This window comes from Dreissena polymorpha, chromosome 1 (assembly GCF_020536995.1).
Source record: "Dreissena polymorpha isolate Duluth1 chromosome 1, UMN_Dpol_1.0, whole genome shotgun sequence".
In the NCBI taxonomy this organism is placed as follows: Eukaryota; Metazoa; Mollusca; class Bivalvia; order Myida; family Dreissenidae; genus Dreissena; species Dreissena polymorpha.
In genome coordinates this window covers 70678396-70698180 of record NC_068355.1, presented here as the reverse complement: position 1 = coordinate 70698180, position 19785 = coordinate 70678396, and the positions used below count along the sequence as shown (strand labels likewise).

At 35.9% G+C, this 19785-nt stretch overlaps 1 protein-coding gene across 3 annotated transcripts in view; it reads right to left on the bottom strand.

The window, feature by feature from the left end:
* LOC127834188 (uncharacterized) overlaps positions 1-19785 on the bottom strand; it is a 56780-nt gene that overhangs the window by 22018 nt on the left and 14977 nt on the right. For all 3 annotated transcript variants that reach the window (XM_052359850.1, XM_052359835.1, XM_052359842.1), the window contains exons 2-5: positions 7157-7414; positions 6857-6927; positions 3330-3488; positions 673-807 (exon numbers count right to left, since the gene is read on the bottom strand). In XM_052359850.1, the coding sequence (XP_052215810.1) occupies positions 673-807; positions 3330-3488; positions 6857-6927; positions 7157-7400 (609 nt within the window). In that variant the 5' untranslated portion in view covers positions 7401-7414. The remainder of the gene's footprint in view (positions 1-672; positions 808-3329; positions 3489-6856; positions 6928-7156; positions 7415-19785) is intronic.

Sequence of the window (19785 nt, the reverse complement as noted above, 5' to 3'; positions counted from 1 at the left end):
TTCTGTTCTGTTCTGTTCATGTTACGACATGTATACACAATTTTGTATGAACACCTATAAAGGGCAATAACTCCTCAAGAAAGTGAGTTATTGTTCTTTCACTGCAAATCTCCTAAATATGATCTGTCAATCAAGTTTGAAATCAATAGCTTTCAAAATGATTATGTTCATAATCAGTTTTGATTTGGAGAACTTCTCCAAATCAAAACAGTGCTACAGCTAGGATTTGAAAAGGGCAGGGGGGCTTTTTTGTCAAAAGGGCACTTTCGAAGCGCAGTATTTTGTGAAAAGGGCACTTTCGACGCGCAGTATTTTGTGAAAAGGGTATATTCGAGCGCGCGGGTGTTTCTGGAATGCTTTCTATTGCATGTTAATATATATGTTATAAATAATTTATTATTCCCATTATTATTAAACCATTCAAATATAATGTCTACAATGAGGATTAAACTAATTACAATGTAATAAGAGATTTATGAATTATCATATGTAAAAAAAAAGCGGAGGTTCGGGAGGGCAGGGCGGAGGTTCGGGAGGGCAGGGCGCGGGGCCCTTCGATTTAGGCCTAGCTGGAGCACTGTGAGAAGTTATAGATCACATCATAATGACAAAATACCAATCATTTAAAGATCATCTAAATGTATTAAAACAACAGCAAACATGTTACTATACCTCAAACTCTTCTCTAGGCATTTGTTGCTGTATGGGATTCATTTCCCTTGTTGGAGTAAATTTAAACCTTGCCTTTCCTTTGAATGGCTGCTTGCCCTTTTTGCTGCTGTATGGATGGATACGCTGTTTCTTAGACTGCAACAGTCAATTGTTAACTCGATATGCAGTCAAAACACAGCCCTATTGGGTAGAACTATTTCTTAAGTTTGGCAGGGCAACTTAATATCTTAATGTTCATGTAATTTCAGGAAGTGTGTAAATGAAGATCATTTGGAGCCTAGGTCATTTAACCCTTTAAATGATACTATGACTTAAAAAAAAAAAATTAAATTAACTAGTGACATACGTTATCGCACAAATGACCCAATTCATCCAATACATCATGCAAAACTAAGTTTTATAAAGATAGGGCTATAGTTCAACTTTGTCAGAAGGCACTGGCATTTCAGTTTCAAGGTTTCCAAAAATGGAAGCTCCCTATTTATGAAGTTTTATCTAGGTACCTCATTATAAATAAGATATGAACTGAAATAACATTCACAAGAGCAATAGCTATAAGATAATGAGATGCTATGGATCTCATGCGTTCTCATGCACTGCACTTTCTCTGATTTAGATCTACCCTCTTAAGTTCTAAGTTGACATCTCTTATAATTTTCAAGAAATACTCTGGAAAAAGGTATATAAACTAATTATAAGACATATCTTTAACTTTAGCATTCACCTCTCTAAATCAGAGTGAATGGACTGATTTATTAATATTTTATAAATGCATAAATCATTGTGTGCACAAATGAACAAAAATATTTTAAAATCTCACACAAAAATAAGACTTACACACCACACTTATACTGTCACAGTCTAAAGATAGATTTAATGAATTCAAGGGATTCAACAATGACTAAAAAAGGCAGTCAAACTAAATGCATCAATTTGGCAGTAAAAAATATTGGGTAAATTCTATACACATGCATGTACCAATCTGTCATTTGTCTGTCCTTGATATAAGATAGTTTGTTCGTCAATTTAAAGAATCATCTAACTGACTGATTTTCAGATTTCTTGTATTCAACAAAATTTTCAGTCTTTTGAAATAAATGACATAAGTAATCTTGACATGCTCAGTGTAATGATCTTGACATGCAAAGTGGCATGATCTTGACATACTCAGTGGCATGATCTTAACATACACAGTGGAATGATCTTGACATACACAGTGGAATGTTCTTGACATACACAGGGGCATGACTTTGACATACTCAGTGGCATGACTTTGACATACTCAGTGGAATAATCTTGACACGCACAGTAGAATGATCTTGACATACACAGTGGCATGACTTTGACATACTCAGTGGAATGATCTTGACACGCACAGTGAAATGATCTTGACATGCACAGTGGCATAATCTTGACATGCACAGTGGCATGATCTTGACATGCAAAGTGGCATCATCTTGACATACAAAGTGGTATGTTCTTGACATGCACAGTGACATGATCTTGACACGCACAGTGGCATGATCTTGACATGCAAAGTGGCATCATCTTGACATGCTCAGTGGAATGATTTTGACATGCAAAGTGGCATCATCTTGACATGCACAGTGGCGTGATCTTGAAATCCTCAGTGACATGATCTTGACATGCACAGTGGAATGATCTTGACATGCTAAGTGACATGATCTTGACATGCACAGTTGCATGATCTTTACATGCTCAGTGACATGATCTTGACATGCAAAGTGGCATGATCTTGACATGCACAGTGGAATGATTTTGACATGCAAAGTGGCATCATCTTGAAATGCAAAGTTGCATCATCTTGACATCCAAAGTGGCATGATCTTGACATGCACAGAGGCATGATCTTGACACGCACAGTGGCATGTTCTTGACATGCTCAGTGGCATGATCTTGACCGTCTCAGTGACATGATCTTGACATGCAAAGTGGCATCATCTTGACATGCACAGTGGCATGTTCTTGACATGCACAGTGGCATCATCTTGACATGCAAAGTTGCATGTTCTTGATATGCAGAGTGGCATCATCTTGACATGCTCAGTGACATGATCTTGACATGCACAGTGGCATGTTCTTGACATGCTCAGTGGCATGATCTTGGCATGCAAAGTGGCATGATCTTGACATGCTCAGTGGTATGTTCTTGACATGCTCAGTGGTATGTTCTTGACATGCAAAGTGGCATGTTCTTGACATGCACAGTGGCATGATCTTGACATGCCCAGTGGCATGATGATCTTGTCCCCAATTGACATGCTCAGTGGCATGACCTTGACAACATTCATGCCACATGCAACCCTAGAGTCGTCTAGATATTACATATTCTAGTTGCATTACCCATAGCTAAATTTATTCTTAAGTAATTGAACAGAAACAATTAATTTACTAAACGTTTCCTTGACCATGACCCCTTCCACTCCATATGCAAACCCAACCTAAATCTGAATACAACTTATTTATGCATGATGTTTTATCACAATAGGGGATTTAGTTATCCAGAAAATAATGATCTTTAAAAATTGAAGCAAGTTTTCAACATCACCATCTATCAGGAAATCGGCACCTAGAGGACATTTAAATCACCGCTGATTTCAAATTACTCATCTGGAAACACTATGAAATCAACATACTGTTGGTTCTGCATCGTAAGAAACATCATCTAAAGCTGACATTATATGATCAACAACTGCATCATCATCTGACACGACCTCTGCCAGAAAGCTGTCATCCAAGGCATCATCAACATCAAGGTCTGATTCAGGTGAAGTGAAGTCCAAACTGTGCCTAGGCTAGAAGATGAATTAAGTCATGCAACTTGCAAGCATTGTGAAAGAATGTTATATTATGCATTAACTAATAATGCTTTGTCAATATAAACATCCTTTGATATCGAAGATCCATAAATTAAATAATTTGCCAAATGCTATTTAAATTGGTCAATAAAACGTATATAGTGTAACAAGAGGGCCTAAAAGGCGCAAAGTCGCTCACCTGATATAACAAGATATTATTGGGACAAATCTTCTGACCAAGTTTCATGAAGATTGGAAAATAAATGTGGCCTCTAGAGTGTTAACAAGGTTTTACTATAGCCATATAAGGAAAAATGCCCCACCCCCTGGCAGCCATATTTTTCAACCAACCGGCATCATTTTTGGACTCGTCAAAGATATTATCGGGATGAATCTTCTGACCAAGTTTCATGAAGATCTGACAATAAATGTGGCCTATAGAGTGTTAACAAGATTTTACTATAGCCATATAAGGAAAAATGCCCCACCCCTTGGAAGCCATTTTTTTCAAGCAAACATAATTATTTTCGAACTCATCCAAGATATTATTGGGATGAATCTTCTGACCAAATTTCATGAAGATTGGACAATAAATGTGGCCTCTATAGTGTTAACAAGGTTTTACTATAGCCATATATAGCCATATATGGAAAAATGCCCCGCCCCTGGTGGCCATGTTTTTAAAGCAACCAAAACCATTTTCGAACTCATCCAAGATATTATTGAGACAAATCTTCTGACCAAGTTTCATGATGATCGGAAAATAAATGTGACCTCTAGAGTGTTAACAAGGTTTTACTATAGCCATATTAGGAAAAAAGCCCCGCCCCTGTGATGGCCATGTTTTTCAACCAACCAGCATCATTTTTTAACTTATCCAAGATTTTATTGGGATGAATCTTCTGACCGAGTTTCATGAAGATCGGACTATAAATGTGGCCTCTAGAGTGTTAACAAGATTTTACTATAGCCTTATAAAGCCATATAAGGAAAAATGCCCTGCCCCTTGGCGGCCATGTTTTTTAAGCAAAGGTTACAATTTTCGAGCTCATCCAATATCATAAAGACAAATCTTCTGACCATATTTCATGAAGATTGGACAATAAATGTGGCCTCTAGAGTGTTAACAATGTTTTACCAAAGCCATATAAGGAAAAATGCCCCGCCCTCTGGTGGCCATGTTTTTCAACTAACAGGCATAATTTTCGAACTCGTCAAAGATATTATTGGGATGAATCTTCTGAACAAGTTTCATGAAGATTGGACAATAAATGTGGCCTCTAGAGGGTTAACAAGATTTTATTATAGCCATATAAAGTTATATAAGGAAAAATGCCCCGCCCCTTGGCAGCCATGTTTTTCAAGCAAAGGTTACCATTTTTGAACTCATCCAAGATATCAGTGGGACAAATCTTCTGAGCAAGTTTCATGAAGATCGGAAAATAAATGTGGCCTCTAGAGTGTTAACAAGGTTTTACTATAGCCATATAAGGAAAAAATGCCTCACCCCTGGCGGCCATGTTCAGGGGTTCCACTGGCCCAAAAAAAGTTGTCGCCACTTTTTCGCGGCGTGAATACTGTTGGTTATTCCACCTTATTAATAAGAACAATCATTTTAAGAAACCTTACTACATTATTGTCATTTACTATATTATCACTTTAAAAAGTATGTTATTTCATAAAGAAAACAATAAGTACCTTTATAAGTCTTAATAAGCTTTATTTGTATATAAATAACATTTTTTTCAACTTGATAAACAACACGGATAACCAAAATAATATAATAATGTTAACATCAATGTATTAAACAGTATGCTGCATAAATGTTTCGAAAGTAATTATTTAAACATAAAATCACACCAATGTTCATCATTTGAAAGGGAATCAGAAAATAAAGCATCTCACTTCAAATTGTTTAACAGTTATATTTGGTCATTTGGACATGATATACATCAGCTTCTGTTGTTAACAAGTTTTCTGTGAGTGGTGGATGATTTCCAGGTTTAATTAAATGACTGTTGTTCACGCCTTTTTCCTGACAGAAAGGCCCAGATAATTGCCACAATCCATTCTAGTTGCCTAAAATAACATAAAACATATTTTTACAAACTATCAACATCAAACCAACTCATAAATGTCCCTATCTTTAAATGTCCGAATTTAACATATCCGAAATATAGTACATCGAGTGAATGTTTTATATTTAATTCAGAAATTGTTGTTATCTTAATCAATTTATATCCTTCCAAGAACATTACAATAATGAATCTATTAAACAGAAATGCTCACAAATACCTGTTGAAACAAGTTTTTATTTGTTGATGTGGAGGAATTAAATGCTTTTGCCAGCCCCATGGTTTTGATTTTAACAAAGAAATAGAGGCCCTAATAATCATTATAATTATTGATCGTCGTGACAGTTTGTCCCCGAGTTACTTAACTTATTGCTCAATATCATAAAGGAGCCGTTAATCCGATAATAACCCCCATAAAACTTGACAATAGCAGTAAAAACACCGTTTGTAACACTTACATGCTTCGGTGATTTCTAATGCACTCTGCACTGTAGGTCGCTTACATCATCGTAAATCAATATTTACAACTGACAGACGCTGGCCGCTGATGCTCGGTCGCGTGCTTTCGACTCGCAGTACATTTTCGGATAGGATTTTACCGATTTTTTGAAATTCGCCACTTTTAAAAAATTGGAGCCACATTTAAAAATTTAGCGCCATTTGGCGCCAATGGCGATCGACAGCGGAACCCCTGCATGTTTTTCAACCATATGGCATCATTTTCGAACTCGTACAAGATATTATTGGGATGAATCTTCTGACATGAAGATCAGACAATAAATGTGGCCTCTAGAGTGTTAACAAGATTTTACTATAGCCACATATAGCCCTGTAAGGAAAAATGACTGCCATTTGGAAGCCATGTTTTTCAAGCAAACATAACCATTTTCGAACTCATCCAAGATATCATTGAAACCAATCTTCTGACCAAATTCCATGACGATTGGTAAATAAATGTGGCCTCTAGAGAGTTAACAAGGCAAATGTTGAAGCCGCACAACGGACGATGGACAAAAAGCCGTCACAAAAGCTCACCATGAGCACGTTGTGCTCAGGTGAGCTAAAAAGGCAGCGGGTACTAACACATAAGGGTGTTTAATTAGCCCTGGCGGAGTGTTACACCAGTTTTGAATGCCAGATTTTTATCAACATAAAAGATTATTCTTCTTATGTAATTTATGCATCAATGTTATGTAGATGTTAACAGTTGGTAATACATTCTCTAATTTGCAAATTAATGATGATTTTTATGAATCTAGACAAACCTGGTAATGATTTAATCATGCTTACCTTTTTGTTGAATTTTTCTTCCAGTGCATTCTTCTGTTCCAATCCTATTTTAATACTGGAATTGTGACGTTCTGTATAGAAAAGATAGTTAAAAATATTTACACACAGAACTGCACTTAGCAAAACTGTTTCCAATACAATGCAACAAATATTAAACTGTAAAAATTTGATTACATCATAAATCATGTATATCAATAAAGAAAGTGAAAGCTGTGGTAAAAATCATTTAACAAATTAAATATTTGATATTACTAAATAATACTGTTCCATTGTTCATCAGAATACAGAAACTACAATAACCTGATTGTGACGAGAGGAGGGACATACTCTCTGACATTAATAATTGTTCTGACCCAAGACCACTGTCAAAAAAGTCAGCAGTTGTATTTTGTTCAGCAGTCTGGTCTGACAAGTTCATGGACAGATACATTTCTGCACTTTCCAGACTGGTGTCCGTGAGGTCCAGGTAGTCATCTGCCTCATTGTACTCTCCACTACAAGAAGGCCTTCTCTTCTTATTAACTGGTCTATTTGTTGCTGCCATTGATGGTCATCTACCTGTCGGTAATTATTCAAGCATGAATCAAAGCCAGAAATTAAAGAATTACCTTTAAACGAACATGGTAAACTCTCTGTGAAATAACAAGGACTTTTCTCTTTGTGAATATGAAGCAAAAGAATTTTACCTGTTGGGCCATATTTTTATTCACTTCTTTTCAGTGTGAATTAAACAAGAGGGCCTGAAAGGCCCAAAGTTGCTCAACTGAGATAAAAAGAAATGACCTGTTCTTTGCAGCCCAAGATATCAATGGAACAAATGTTCTAACCAAGTATCATGAAGAATGAACAACAAATGGCCCCTTGAGGGCCATGTTTTTTTAACAGACCTGAACCATTTTTTAACTCTTCCAAGACAAGTCCAAATTTCATGAAGATTGGGAAAAAAATGTGTCTTCTAGACTGTTCACATGTTGTCACTACATACATATAAACAAAACTGCCCCACTCCCTGGCGGCCATGTTTTTTCACTGATCACGGCCATTTTCAAACTCGTCCCAGACATCCACATAACTTATGTTTTGACAAAATTTCATGATGATTAGGCAAAACATGTGACTTCTAGAGTGTTCACAAGCTTTTTTACTCTATAAATATAAGGAACAAGATGTGTTTGTGAAACACTATGTCCCCGTATATGACGTTTGACCTTGGAGGATGACATTGACCCTTCACCACTCAAAATGTGCAGCTCCATGGGATACACATGCATGTCAAATATAAAATTGCTAGCTTCAATATTGCAGAAGTGACATTACATGAGCAATTTTGACCCATATATTTGACCTTGAAGGATGACCTTGACCTTTCACCACTCAAAATGTGCAGCTCAATGAGATACACATGCATGCCAAATATCAAGTTGCTATCTTCAATATTGCAAAAGTACTCATCAAATGAGCGATTTTGGCCACATATATTTGACCTCTGACCTTGAAGGATGACCTTGACCTTTCACCACTCAAAATGTGCAGCTCCATGAGATACACATGCATACCAAATATCAAGTTGCTATCTTGGATATTGAAATATTGCAAAAGTGTACATTAAATGAGCGATTTTGACCCATATATTTGACCTTTGACCTTGAAGGATGACCTTGACCTTTCAACACTCAAAATGTGCAGCTCCATGAGCATGCCAAATATCAAGTTGCTATCTTGAATATTGAAATATTGCAAAAGTGTACATTAAATGAGCGATTTTGACCCATATATTTGACCTTTGACCTTAAAGGATGACCTTGACCTTTCACCACTCAAAATGTGCAGCTCCATGAGATACATATGCATGCCAAATATCAAGTTGCTATCTTCAATATTGCAAAAGTTATTGCAAATGTTAAAGTTGGCGCAAACCAACCAACAGACCAACCAACAGAGCAAAAACAATATGTCCCCCACTACTATAGTGGGGGACATAAACCCCCCCCCTGGCGGCCATGTTTTTTTACCGATCCAAACCATTATCAAACTCAACTGTCCTATCCAGGTGTGGTAGTGCGGTCCCCTTCGCTTACGCAAATGAACCGGTCACAGGACGGTTACAAGTTATGTAACTTTGTAAGCATTTATGTAATGCGGAAATATTTATTTGACATACTCTTATTTCCAGTCAGGATGAATATACTGACAGGTTGTAATTCAATTAACTAAAGGCATTCAGTCAGGGACGCCTAAATACACTCAAAGAATTTATTTATAAGTGAAAACCAAGGCAGCTTTAACAATAATAACTAATTTTTATTCCAAGAACTCGGAAAATGAAGAACAATGACAGAAAATTAAGAACAGGTACAAGCCAAGTCTAAAGAATCTAAGTATCGTTACAAAAATGAACAACATACAGCAAATACCTTAATGAATGTAAAAAGAAGTTCAAAATCTGTCAAAAAAAACTGATATAAATATAAGTTACTGTTAGTCTAGAAAGTGCTTCAAAAATCTAGTTTACAAAACAGGTCTAATTTGATTTAAAGGGATTTTTTCACGCTTTGGTAAATTGACAAAATTGAAAAAAGTTGTTTCAGATCCGCAAATTTTCGTTTTAGTTTTGATATTTGTGAGGAAACAGTAATACTGAACATTTACCATGCTCTAATATAGCCATTATATGCATCTTTTGACGATTTTAAAACCTAACAAGAGCACCGCCTTGCGGGTGCAGACCGCTCATCTATTTTCTTTTTAAAGGTGAAGGGACTCTCATTTTCAATCACAAAGGAGGGAGGAGTGGAGTGAAGAGGGGTGTATAGTGTGGGGTTGTGGACATTTATTACATTATCTTCCAAAAAAGCGAAAAAAAAAAAAAAAAAAAAAAAAAAATCGGGGGGGGGGGGGGTATAGTGTGAGGGTGTGGTGATAATTTGTGAGATGATCTTAAAAAAAAAAAAAAAAAAAAAAAAAAAATCAAAAAAAAAATTTGGGGGGGGGGTGGGGGGGTGGGGTGGGGGTATAGTGTGAGGGTGTGGTGGTCATTTGTGAGATGATCTTATAAAAAAAAAAAAAAAAAAAAAAATTAGGGGGGGGGGGGGGAGGGGGGGAGGGGGGGGAGGGCACGGGGGATGGTTTGGGTGAAGTCTATTGTGGTATGTCAGGTAAGAGTAGTTTCATCAAAGTATCAATCAAATCTAATCATAAATAAAGAAGTTATGGCAATTTTAGCAAAATTTAATAATTTGACCTTGAGAGTCAAGGTCATTCAAAGGTCAAAGTAAAATTCAAGTTGCCAGGTACAGTAACCTCATGATAGCATGTAAGTATTTGAAGTTTGAAAGCAATAGCCTTGATACTTCGAGTGGATCGAAACACAAAATTTAACCATATATTAAAAGTTACTAAGTCAAAAAAGGGCCATAATTCCGTAACAATGACAACCAGAGTTATGCAACTTGTCCTTTTACTGTACCCTTATGATAGTTTGTGAGTGTTCCAAGTATGAAAGCAATATCTATGATACTTTAGGGGTAAAGTGACCAAAACATAAATCTTAACCAAATTTTCAATTTTCTAAGTATAAAGGGCCCATAATTCCGTCCAAATGCCAGTCAGAGTTACATAACTTTGCCTGCACCGTCCCCTTATGATAGTTCATAAATCTTGCAAGTATGAAAGCAATAGCTTTGATACTGTAGGAATAAAGTGGACCTAAACACAAAACTTAATCAAATTTTCAATTTTCTAAGTATAAAAAGGGCACATAATTCTGTCAAAATGCCAGTCAGAGTTACATTACTTTGCCTGCACAGTCCCCTTATGATAGTTAGTAAGTGTTGCAAGTATGAAAGCAATAGCTTTGATGCTTAAGGAATAAAATGGACCTAAACACAAAACTTAACCAAAATTGTCAATTTTCTAAGTATAAAAAGGGCACATAATTCTGTCAAAATGCATGCCAGAGTTATCTAACTTTGCCTGCCCAGTCCCCTCATGATAGTAAGTAAGTGTACCAAGTTTGAATGCAATAGCATTGATACTTACTGAGAAAAGTGGAACTAAACGCAAAACTTAACCAAAATTTGCAATTTTTTAAGTACAAAAAGGGCACATAATTCTGTCAAAATGCACGCCAGAGTTATCTAACTTTGCCTGCCTAGTCCCCTCATGATAGTAAGTAAGTGTACCAAGTTTGAATGCAATAGCATTGATACTTTCTGAGAAAAGTGGACCTAAACGCAAAACTTAACCGGACGCCGACGCCAACGCCAACGCCAACGCCAACGCCAACGCCGACGCCAAGGTGATGACAATAGCTCATAATTTTTTTTCAAAAAATAGATGAGCTAAAAATTATAAAGCGTTGCAACGCAAAACGATTGAATAATTTGGAGAGTTCTGTTTTTGTCGTTAAATTTTGTGAAACTACGAAGATTGCTTATATAAGGTATAAAATACGTCAAGAATGTGTACTTGGCGGAATAGCTCAGTAGGCTAAAGTGTTTTTACTTCAGGACTCTGGCAGGACTCCAGGGGTCACTGGTTCGAAACATGCTCCGGGCAAGTTCTTTTCCTTTTTTTAATTTTATTCTTGATTTTTTACTGGTGCTTTTACGATCCAATGTTTACATTTATCAATATAAAGCATTTAATGAATAAGTTAAAAAATGCCCAAATCTGTGAAAAGGCCCCTTTAAAGAACAATATTTATGGAGATTAGGAAACTTCAGTGAATCAAATGCAAAAATAAGAAAAATTTACTACAGTTAGTGAAATAGAATAGAGTCTTTCTAATTTAGAAAATGCCAAATAAAAATAATCTAAACAAGAGGGCCTGAAAGGCCAAAGGTATCCCCCGCAACATATGCTTTGTTTGAGGATGGGTGCAAATTGGACGGATGAACATAATGATAGATGGACGGACGGAGGACAATGACACAAAACTAAGACAAAGGAAGGTTCTTAAGCCTTCACAATTTATTTAGGTGAATTAATAAGTCGTGCGTTTTCCACAAAAAGCACTTCCGAGATATGGCTCCCGACACAAAAGTGCCGGACGGACAGCCGGATGGACGGACAACGCCAAAACAATATCCCTCCGCCTCTGGCGCGGGAATATATTCATACCAAGTTTCAAAGAAATACCGCCAAAGCGCTTCCAAGATATGGCTCCGGACACAAAAATGCCTATAGTAAAAAGCATTTTTTAAAGATACAAAGGGCCATAAGTCTGTTTTTAACAGATGGTGTACAATGCCATTTGGCGTGCATCATCCTCTTATGCATATATACTCATACCAAGTTTAAATGAAATCCGCCAAAGCACTTCCAAGATATGGCTCCGGAAACAAAAGTGCCTATAGTAAAAAGCATTTTTTCAAGATACAAAGGGCCATATGTCTGTTTTTAACAGATGGTGTTCAATGCCATTTGACGTACATCATCCTCGTATGCATATATATACTCATACCAAGTTTAAATGAAATCCACCAAAGAACTTCCAAGATATGGCTCCGGACACAAAAGTGCCGGACGGACAGACAACGCCAAAACAATATCCCTCCGCCTCTGGCGGGGGATAATAATAAGAATAATTAAGAAAATAATGCCAAAATGTCTTGATGCTTGTGTTTAAAATAATTTAGAGTTTAATTATTTCAAAATTTCAACCTTTTTCAAGAGCTGTTAACTTTTCAAGAAAGCATCAAGAGGTGTTAAAATCAGCCCAAACAGCTTATTTTATACAGTTCAGAAGAGATCAATGGCAGAGTAGTCAATTTTCCCTCAGAACAGTGCATTTATCAATGATCAATATCTTCCCAAATTCCAGAGCAGAACTAAAAATAGATAACTGAACCAGGTTAAACAAGGGAGATAAATACTGCATAAATACTGCAAAATCATGTACATGTTGTCTTTGTGTCAGTTATCTTTTAGTTGAAAGGCTTATCATAAGTGTTAATGACTAAAACAGTTATGTTAACTATGAAAATTCTGTGTTATGAAAAATTACATAACACAGTTAATGTCACATACAGTAATATTGACATAATAAAACCAAACATTACTACACAGGAAACCAATGTTCTGACCAAACTTCATGAAGATTGAGCAAACTAGAAAGTTAACAAGATTTTACTATAGCCATATTAGGAAAAATGCCCCGCCCCTTGGCAGCCATGTTTTTCAAGCCAAGGTTACAATTTTTGAACTCATCCAAGATATCATTGGGACAAATCATCTGAGCAAGTTTCATGAAGATCAGAAAATAAATGTAGCCTCTAGAGTGTTAACAAGGTTTTACTATAGCCATATAAGTAAAAATGCCCCGCCGGCCATGTTTTTCAACCAACGGACATCATTTTCAAACTCGTCCAAGATATCATTGGGATGAATCTTCGGACCAAGTTTTATGAGGATCGGACAATAAATGTGGCCTCTAGAGTGTTAACAAGATTTTGCTATGGCCATACATGTACTAGTATATTAGTATATAGCCATACATGTATAAGGAAAAATGCCCTGCCCCTTGGCAGCAATGTTTTTCAAGTAAACGTAACCATTTTTGAGCTCATCCAAGATATCATTGAAAACAAATCTTCTGACCAAAGTTCATGAAGATTGGACAATAAATGTGGCCTCTAGAGAGTGAACAAGGAAAACGTTGACGTCGCACAACGCACGACAGACAACGGACGATGGACAAAAGGCGATCACAAAAGCTCACCTTGAGCACGTTGTGCTCAGTTGAGCTTAAAATATATAAATATTATATAACTTGTAATAGATTCATAATGACTTTTATGTTTGCTGTAAAACAAGCTTTCATTTAATATGGGAGGTGCTCTGTGAAAAGGGGGTTTAAAGGTGAAATGCCATGCTTTTTAAAAACCCTTTAATAGAAACACTTTATTTATCAAATTTTGTCCATATAAAAACATTTTCACACCCAGCTTCGATTCAATGATAGTGTTTTTAGCGAGAAGGAATATGAGAAAGTCCTGAATTTTTACATTGTCATTAAAACTGGTAGATACTTAGTTTGAATCCGTGCTTATACGCCCGCACCGGCATAATTGGGCTTTGGATGTGATATTTTTCTCGCAAGTTTTGTAAGAAAAATAAATGGAAATAGAATACGATAGTTATCATGGAGAATTTTCTGTTGAACTGTATATGTTGCAATTGTATGAGAATTTAGTGATTGTCAGTCATATCCTTCTAAATCGGACAGCCAGGATTCTTTTGGCGATGCTTAAGATGCCAATTGTGAAGGGAAAAGTCATGTAGTGAATATGGTGTCTGCATTGCAATCTGGAGGTCAGGGGTTTGATCCCCACTGTGGAAGCGTTTTTTAAAGTTCCCCCAGACTCCAAGCACTGGTTCTAGTCCCAGGAAACGTACTCAAGAGCGTTCCAAATAAGCCTTAGGCTTTCTATGCAAGCGAGCTTAAATAAATAGGTTTAAACTAAGGAAATAGGGATTTGCAAATATAATTTTCTTTCTAATACACATGCTGGAAACAAAACACAATTTATTTTTTATTTCTTTGATTGTAATTCTACAGTGCGATCGCATTGCATATGACTACGCTGTAGGGTTCATTGACACAGAACGGATACTTGATAGAATTTTGAAAGGATTTATTGTTGAAACTTCAAATACAACTTCTGTTATAATAATGTGATGAAATCAAAATAAGGGCATGTGTGGATAAAAGGTGGCAGGGTGGGACCTTGGTGTGACTTGGTTCTGCACCCTTGTGTTAGGCCCTTGTCTGATAGCGATCAATGTTTATAATACAAAGTTGATTTGAATTTGGGAGGTCTAATATCTTATCTGATACCGCACTGTGACTGCCATAATGAACTTGAAATATATCCGCTGATAAGACACATAACAACACCCAAATAACAATAAACTACATGACAACATCTGGAATTATACACCGTGATGATAACTTGTGTAAATTTGAGATTCGCTTCTTCTGGATATTTGTGAAAGTTACGAAAAATAAGATGGCAATCATTCTCTTTGTTACCTTCAATTTAATCCAGAAATAAAAACTGGAAAATGCAAAGCTGTTATGTGCTTATAAAATAAATACCAACAAGAGCCACATTAACTGATTAACATAGCCATCCCCGCCGAAATGTGTTTGCCTGTAGGAGAACATTTGTTTTAGAGAGAAGAATAATATTTGTAAAACATGGCACCTGTGTCATCTATTCATATTTCAAGGATCAATTAGTTACATAGTGTTGGAGTTATGCTGTAGAAAATAAAAAATATGGAAATGAAAGAAAGGGAGGTAATTAAACAAGATGACTATAAACAGTTACTGTTCTTGATCACTGTATTTTTCCTTTAACTCTTCCATTCATTTTACAGTGAATACTTCAGTGTTAAAATTGAAATATTTTGTAAAATTTGATAAAGGGAGATATTAAAAATTGAAAAGCTAAAATACATAGCTATGATTATGGCTTTGAGACACTACACTTGTCCTTGATATATTTTGAGTTTCATTTTAAACTCTTTCTTAGACCCGGATAGCTTTGAACAATATGTTTCAAGTAAATCCCTTATATAGAAAGGATTTATTTTTTAAGTTTCAAGTGAAACTCTTATATAGAATTAGAGTTATGCTTTGGACAAAAATGAACTTTCAAATTAAACAAGACTATTGCCAAGCAATATATGTCCCCTACCTGCTTCACCATTGTCAGATTTTTTTTATTTGTTGCAAAAGCAACCAGAATTTTTGACGTAGAAAAAAATAAATTGACATGCATATTGTCCATATTGCCATCTATCCATTTTTCAAATTTCATGAAAAAATAGGAAGAACTTTTAAAGTTATTGCAGTATCCAGAAAAGTGTGCAGGATCCACCATTTTCAGCAGTATTTCTAGTCTATTTGTTGTCATAGCAACCAATATTCTTAACGTAGGAACACAATAAAATTACTTGCATAATCTCCATATTGCCATATGTCCGATGTTTCAAGTTTCATGAAAAAATATGAAGATCTTTTAAAGTTATCACAGGATCCAGAAAAGTGTGACGGACTCACTGACACAGAGAGCGCAAACCATAAGTCCCCTCCGGTAAACCCGCTAGGGGACAATAATGAGATAATTCAAAACTAAGGTAGATAGAGTAATGGTATTTGGTCACTGCACTCTTCCTAGTTGTCATCTGTTTATATTTGAAGTTTTAAGTTAATCCCTTCAGTAGATTTACAGTTAATCCCTTCAGTAGATTTACAGTTATGCTCTGGACAAAACGGATACAAATTTAATTTACTTTTAAATTAAATAAAGGGAGAAATTTCAAAAACTAAGGTACAGAGAGTTATGGTTCTTAGTCACTGCACTTCTCCTACTTGCCATCTGTTTATATTTCAAATTTCATGTAAATCCTTTCAGTAGATTACGAGTTATGTTCCTGACAAAAATTTAATTTGATATAATCAAGGGAGATATTAAAAAACTAAGGTAGATAGAGTTATGGTTCTTGGTCACTGCACTTCTCCTAGTTGCCATTTGTTTATATTCTAAGTTTATAGTAAATCCATTGAATAGATTTGTAGTTATGCTCTGGACAAAGTTTTGGACAGAAGGACGGACAGGCAGACGGACGAAGACTATTACTATATCCCCTTCCGAAATTTAGCGAGGATAATTAGTATGATCCATGCACAAAACCACTAGCATATTATATTTGATTGTGAATAGTTCAATATCGCATGTCAACTAGTGTTAGCAAACAATATTAATTTTATTAATATTATTCTAATTGCTGGTTAAACAAGCAAATTCGTAGAATTGATATCCCCCGCCTATATACTTCTGGACACAAAAGTGTTATATTTGACACTAAAAAAAGCATTTTTTGAAGATACAAAAGGCCATAACTCTGTTATTATCAGATGGTGTACAATGCCATTTGGCGTGCATCATCCTATTATCCATATATATACTCATACCAAGTTTCTATGAAATCCGCAAAAGCACTTCAAAGATATGGCTCCGGACACAAAAGTGACAGACGGACAGCTGGACGGACAGCGCCAAAACAATATCCCTCCGCCTCTGGCGAGGGATATATACTCATACCAAGTTTCAATGAAATTCGCCAAAGCACCATCAAGATATGGCTCCAGACACGAAAGTGCCTATAGTAAAAAGCATTTTTTCAAGATACAAAGGGCCATAACTCTGTTTTTAACAGATGGTGTACAATGCCCTTTGGCGTGCATTATCCTCTTATGCATATATATACTCATACCAAGTTTCAATGAAATCCGCCAAAGCACTTCCAAGATATGGCTCCGAACACAAAAGAGCCTATAGTAAAAAGCATTTTTTTAAAGATACAAAGGGCCATATCTCTGTTTTTAACAGATGGTGTACAATGCTAGTTGGGGTGCATTATCCTCTTATGCATATATATACTCATAACAAATTTCAATGAAATCCGCAAAAGCACTGCCAAGATATGGCTCCGGACACAAAAGTACCTATAGTAAAAAGCATTTTTTCAAGATACAAAGGGCCATAACTCTGTTTTTAACAGATGGTATACAATGCCATTTGGCGTGCATCATCCTCTTATGCATATATATACTCATAACAAGTTTCAATGAAATACGCCAAAGCACTTCCAAGATATGGCTCCGGACACAAAAGTGCCGGACGGGCGGACAGCCGGACTGAAAACGCTAAAACAATATCCCTCCGCCTCTGGCGGGGGATAAAAATTGTCTGTATCTAGTTTGTGTAGAAAACAGTAAATTATTGGGTTAAATATCCATATGACTTAGTTTGCATAGTTACTTTTTTATTTTCTCATAATTTCTTGTAAGTTCAGGAAAAATAATTGATAAACAGACATATTTTTAATTTTTAATTTATATTATGAAGACACAGACCATAACTTAAGTTATTTATAAGTTGAAAGGTATTTGTCCTTTTTTTATAGCTCTTGTGCTAATTCATCTACATTGTATTATTTTTTTTAATGATTAGCAAAAGGTTAAAATAATTTTGACCCATATATTTGACCTTGAAGGATGACCTTGACCTTTCACCACTCAAAATGTGCAGCTCCATGATATATTCATGCCAAATATCAAGTTGCTATCTTCAATATTGCAAAAGTACTCATCAAATGAGCGATTTTGGCCACATATATTTGACCTCTGACCTTGAAGGATGACCTTGACCTTTCAACACTCAAAATGTGCAGCTCCATGAGATACACATGCATACCAAATATCAAGTTGCTATCTTGAATATTGAAATATTGCAAAAGTGTACATTAAATGAGCGATTTTGACCCATATATTTGACCTTTGACCTTGAAGGATGACCTTGACCTTTCAACACTCAAAATGTGCAGCTCCATGAGCATGCCAAATATCAAGTTGCTATCTTGAATATTGAAATATTGCAAAAGTGTACATTAAATGAGCGATTTTGACCCATATATTTGACCTTTGACCTTAAAGGATGACCTTGACCTTTCACCACTCAAAATGTGCAGCTCCATGAGATACATATGCATGCCAAATATCAAGTTGCTATCTTCAATATTGCAACTGTTAAAGTTGGCGCAAACCAACCAACAGACCAACCAACAGAGCAAAAACAATATATCCCCCACTACTATAGTGGGGGACATAACCCCCCCCCTGGCGGCCATGTTTTTTTACCGATCCAAACCATTATCAAACTCAACTGTCCTATCCAGGTGTGGTAGTGCGGTCCCCTTCGCTTACACAAATGAACCGGTCACAGGACGGTTACAAGTTATGTAACTTTGTAAGCATTTATGTAATGCGGAAATATTTATTTGACATACTCTTATTTCCAGTCAGGATGAATATACTGACTGGTTGTAATTCAATTAACTAAAGGCATTCAGTCAGGGACGCCTAAATACACTCAAAGAATTTATTTATAAGTGAAAACCAAGGCAGCTTTAACAATAATAACTAATCTTTATTCCAAGAACTCGGAAAATGAAGAACAATGACAGAAAATTAAGAACAGGTACAAGCCAAGTCTAAAGAATCTAAGTATCGTTACAAAAATGAACAACATACAGCAAATACCTTAATGAATGTAAAAAGAAGTTCAAAATCTGTCAAAAAAAAATGATATAAATATAAGTTACTGTTAGTCCAGAAAGTGCTTCAAAAATCTAGTTTACAAAACAGGTCTAATTTGATTTAAAAAACAATATTTATGGAGATTAGGAAACTTCAGTGAATCAAATGCAAAAATAAGAAAAATTTACTACAGTTAGTGAAATAGAATAGAGTCTTTCTAATTTAGAAAATGCAAAATAAAAATAATCTAAACAAGAGAGCCTGAAAGGCCCAAGGTATCCCCCGCAACATATGCTTTGTTTGAGGATGGGTGCAAATTGGACGGATGAACATAATGATAGATGGACGGACGGAGGACAATAACACACAACTAAGACAAAGGAAGGTTCTTAAGCCTTCACAATTTATTTTGGTGAATTAATAAGTCGTGCGTTTTCCACAAAAAGCACTTCCAAGATATGGCTCCGGACACAAAAGTGCCGGACGGACAGCCGGATGGACGGACAACGCCAAAACAATATCCCTCCGCCTCTGGCGCGGGAATATATTCATACCAAGTTTCAAAGAAATCCGCCAAAGCGCTTCCAAGATATGGCTCCGGACACAAAAGTGCCTATAGTAAAAAGCATTTTTTCAAGATACAAAGTTCCAGACAAAAATTTAATTTGATATAATCAAGGGAGATAATTAAAAAACTAAGGTAGATAGAGTTATGGTTCTTGGTCACTGCACTACTCCTAGTTGCCATTTGTTTATATTCTAAGTTTATAGTAAATCCATTGAATAGATTTGTAGTTATGCTCTGGACAAAGTTTTG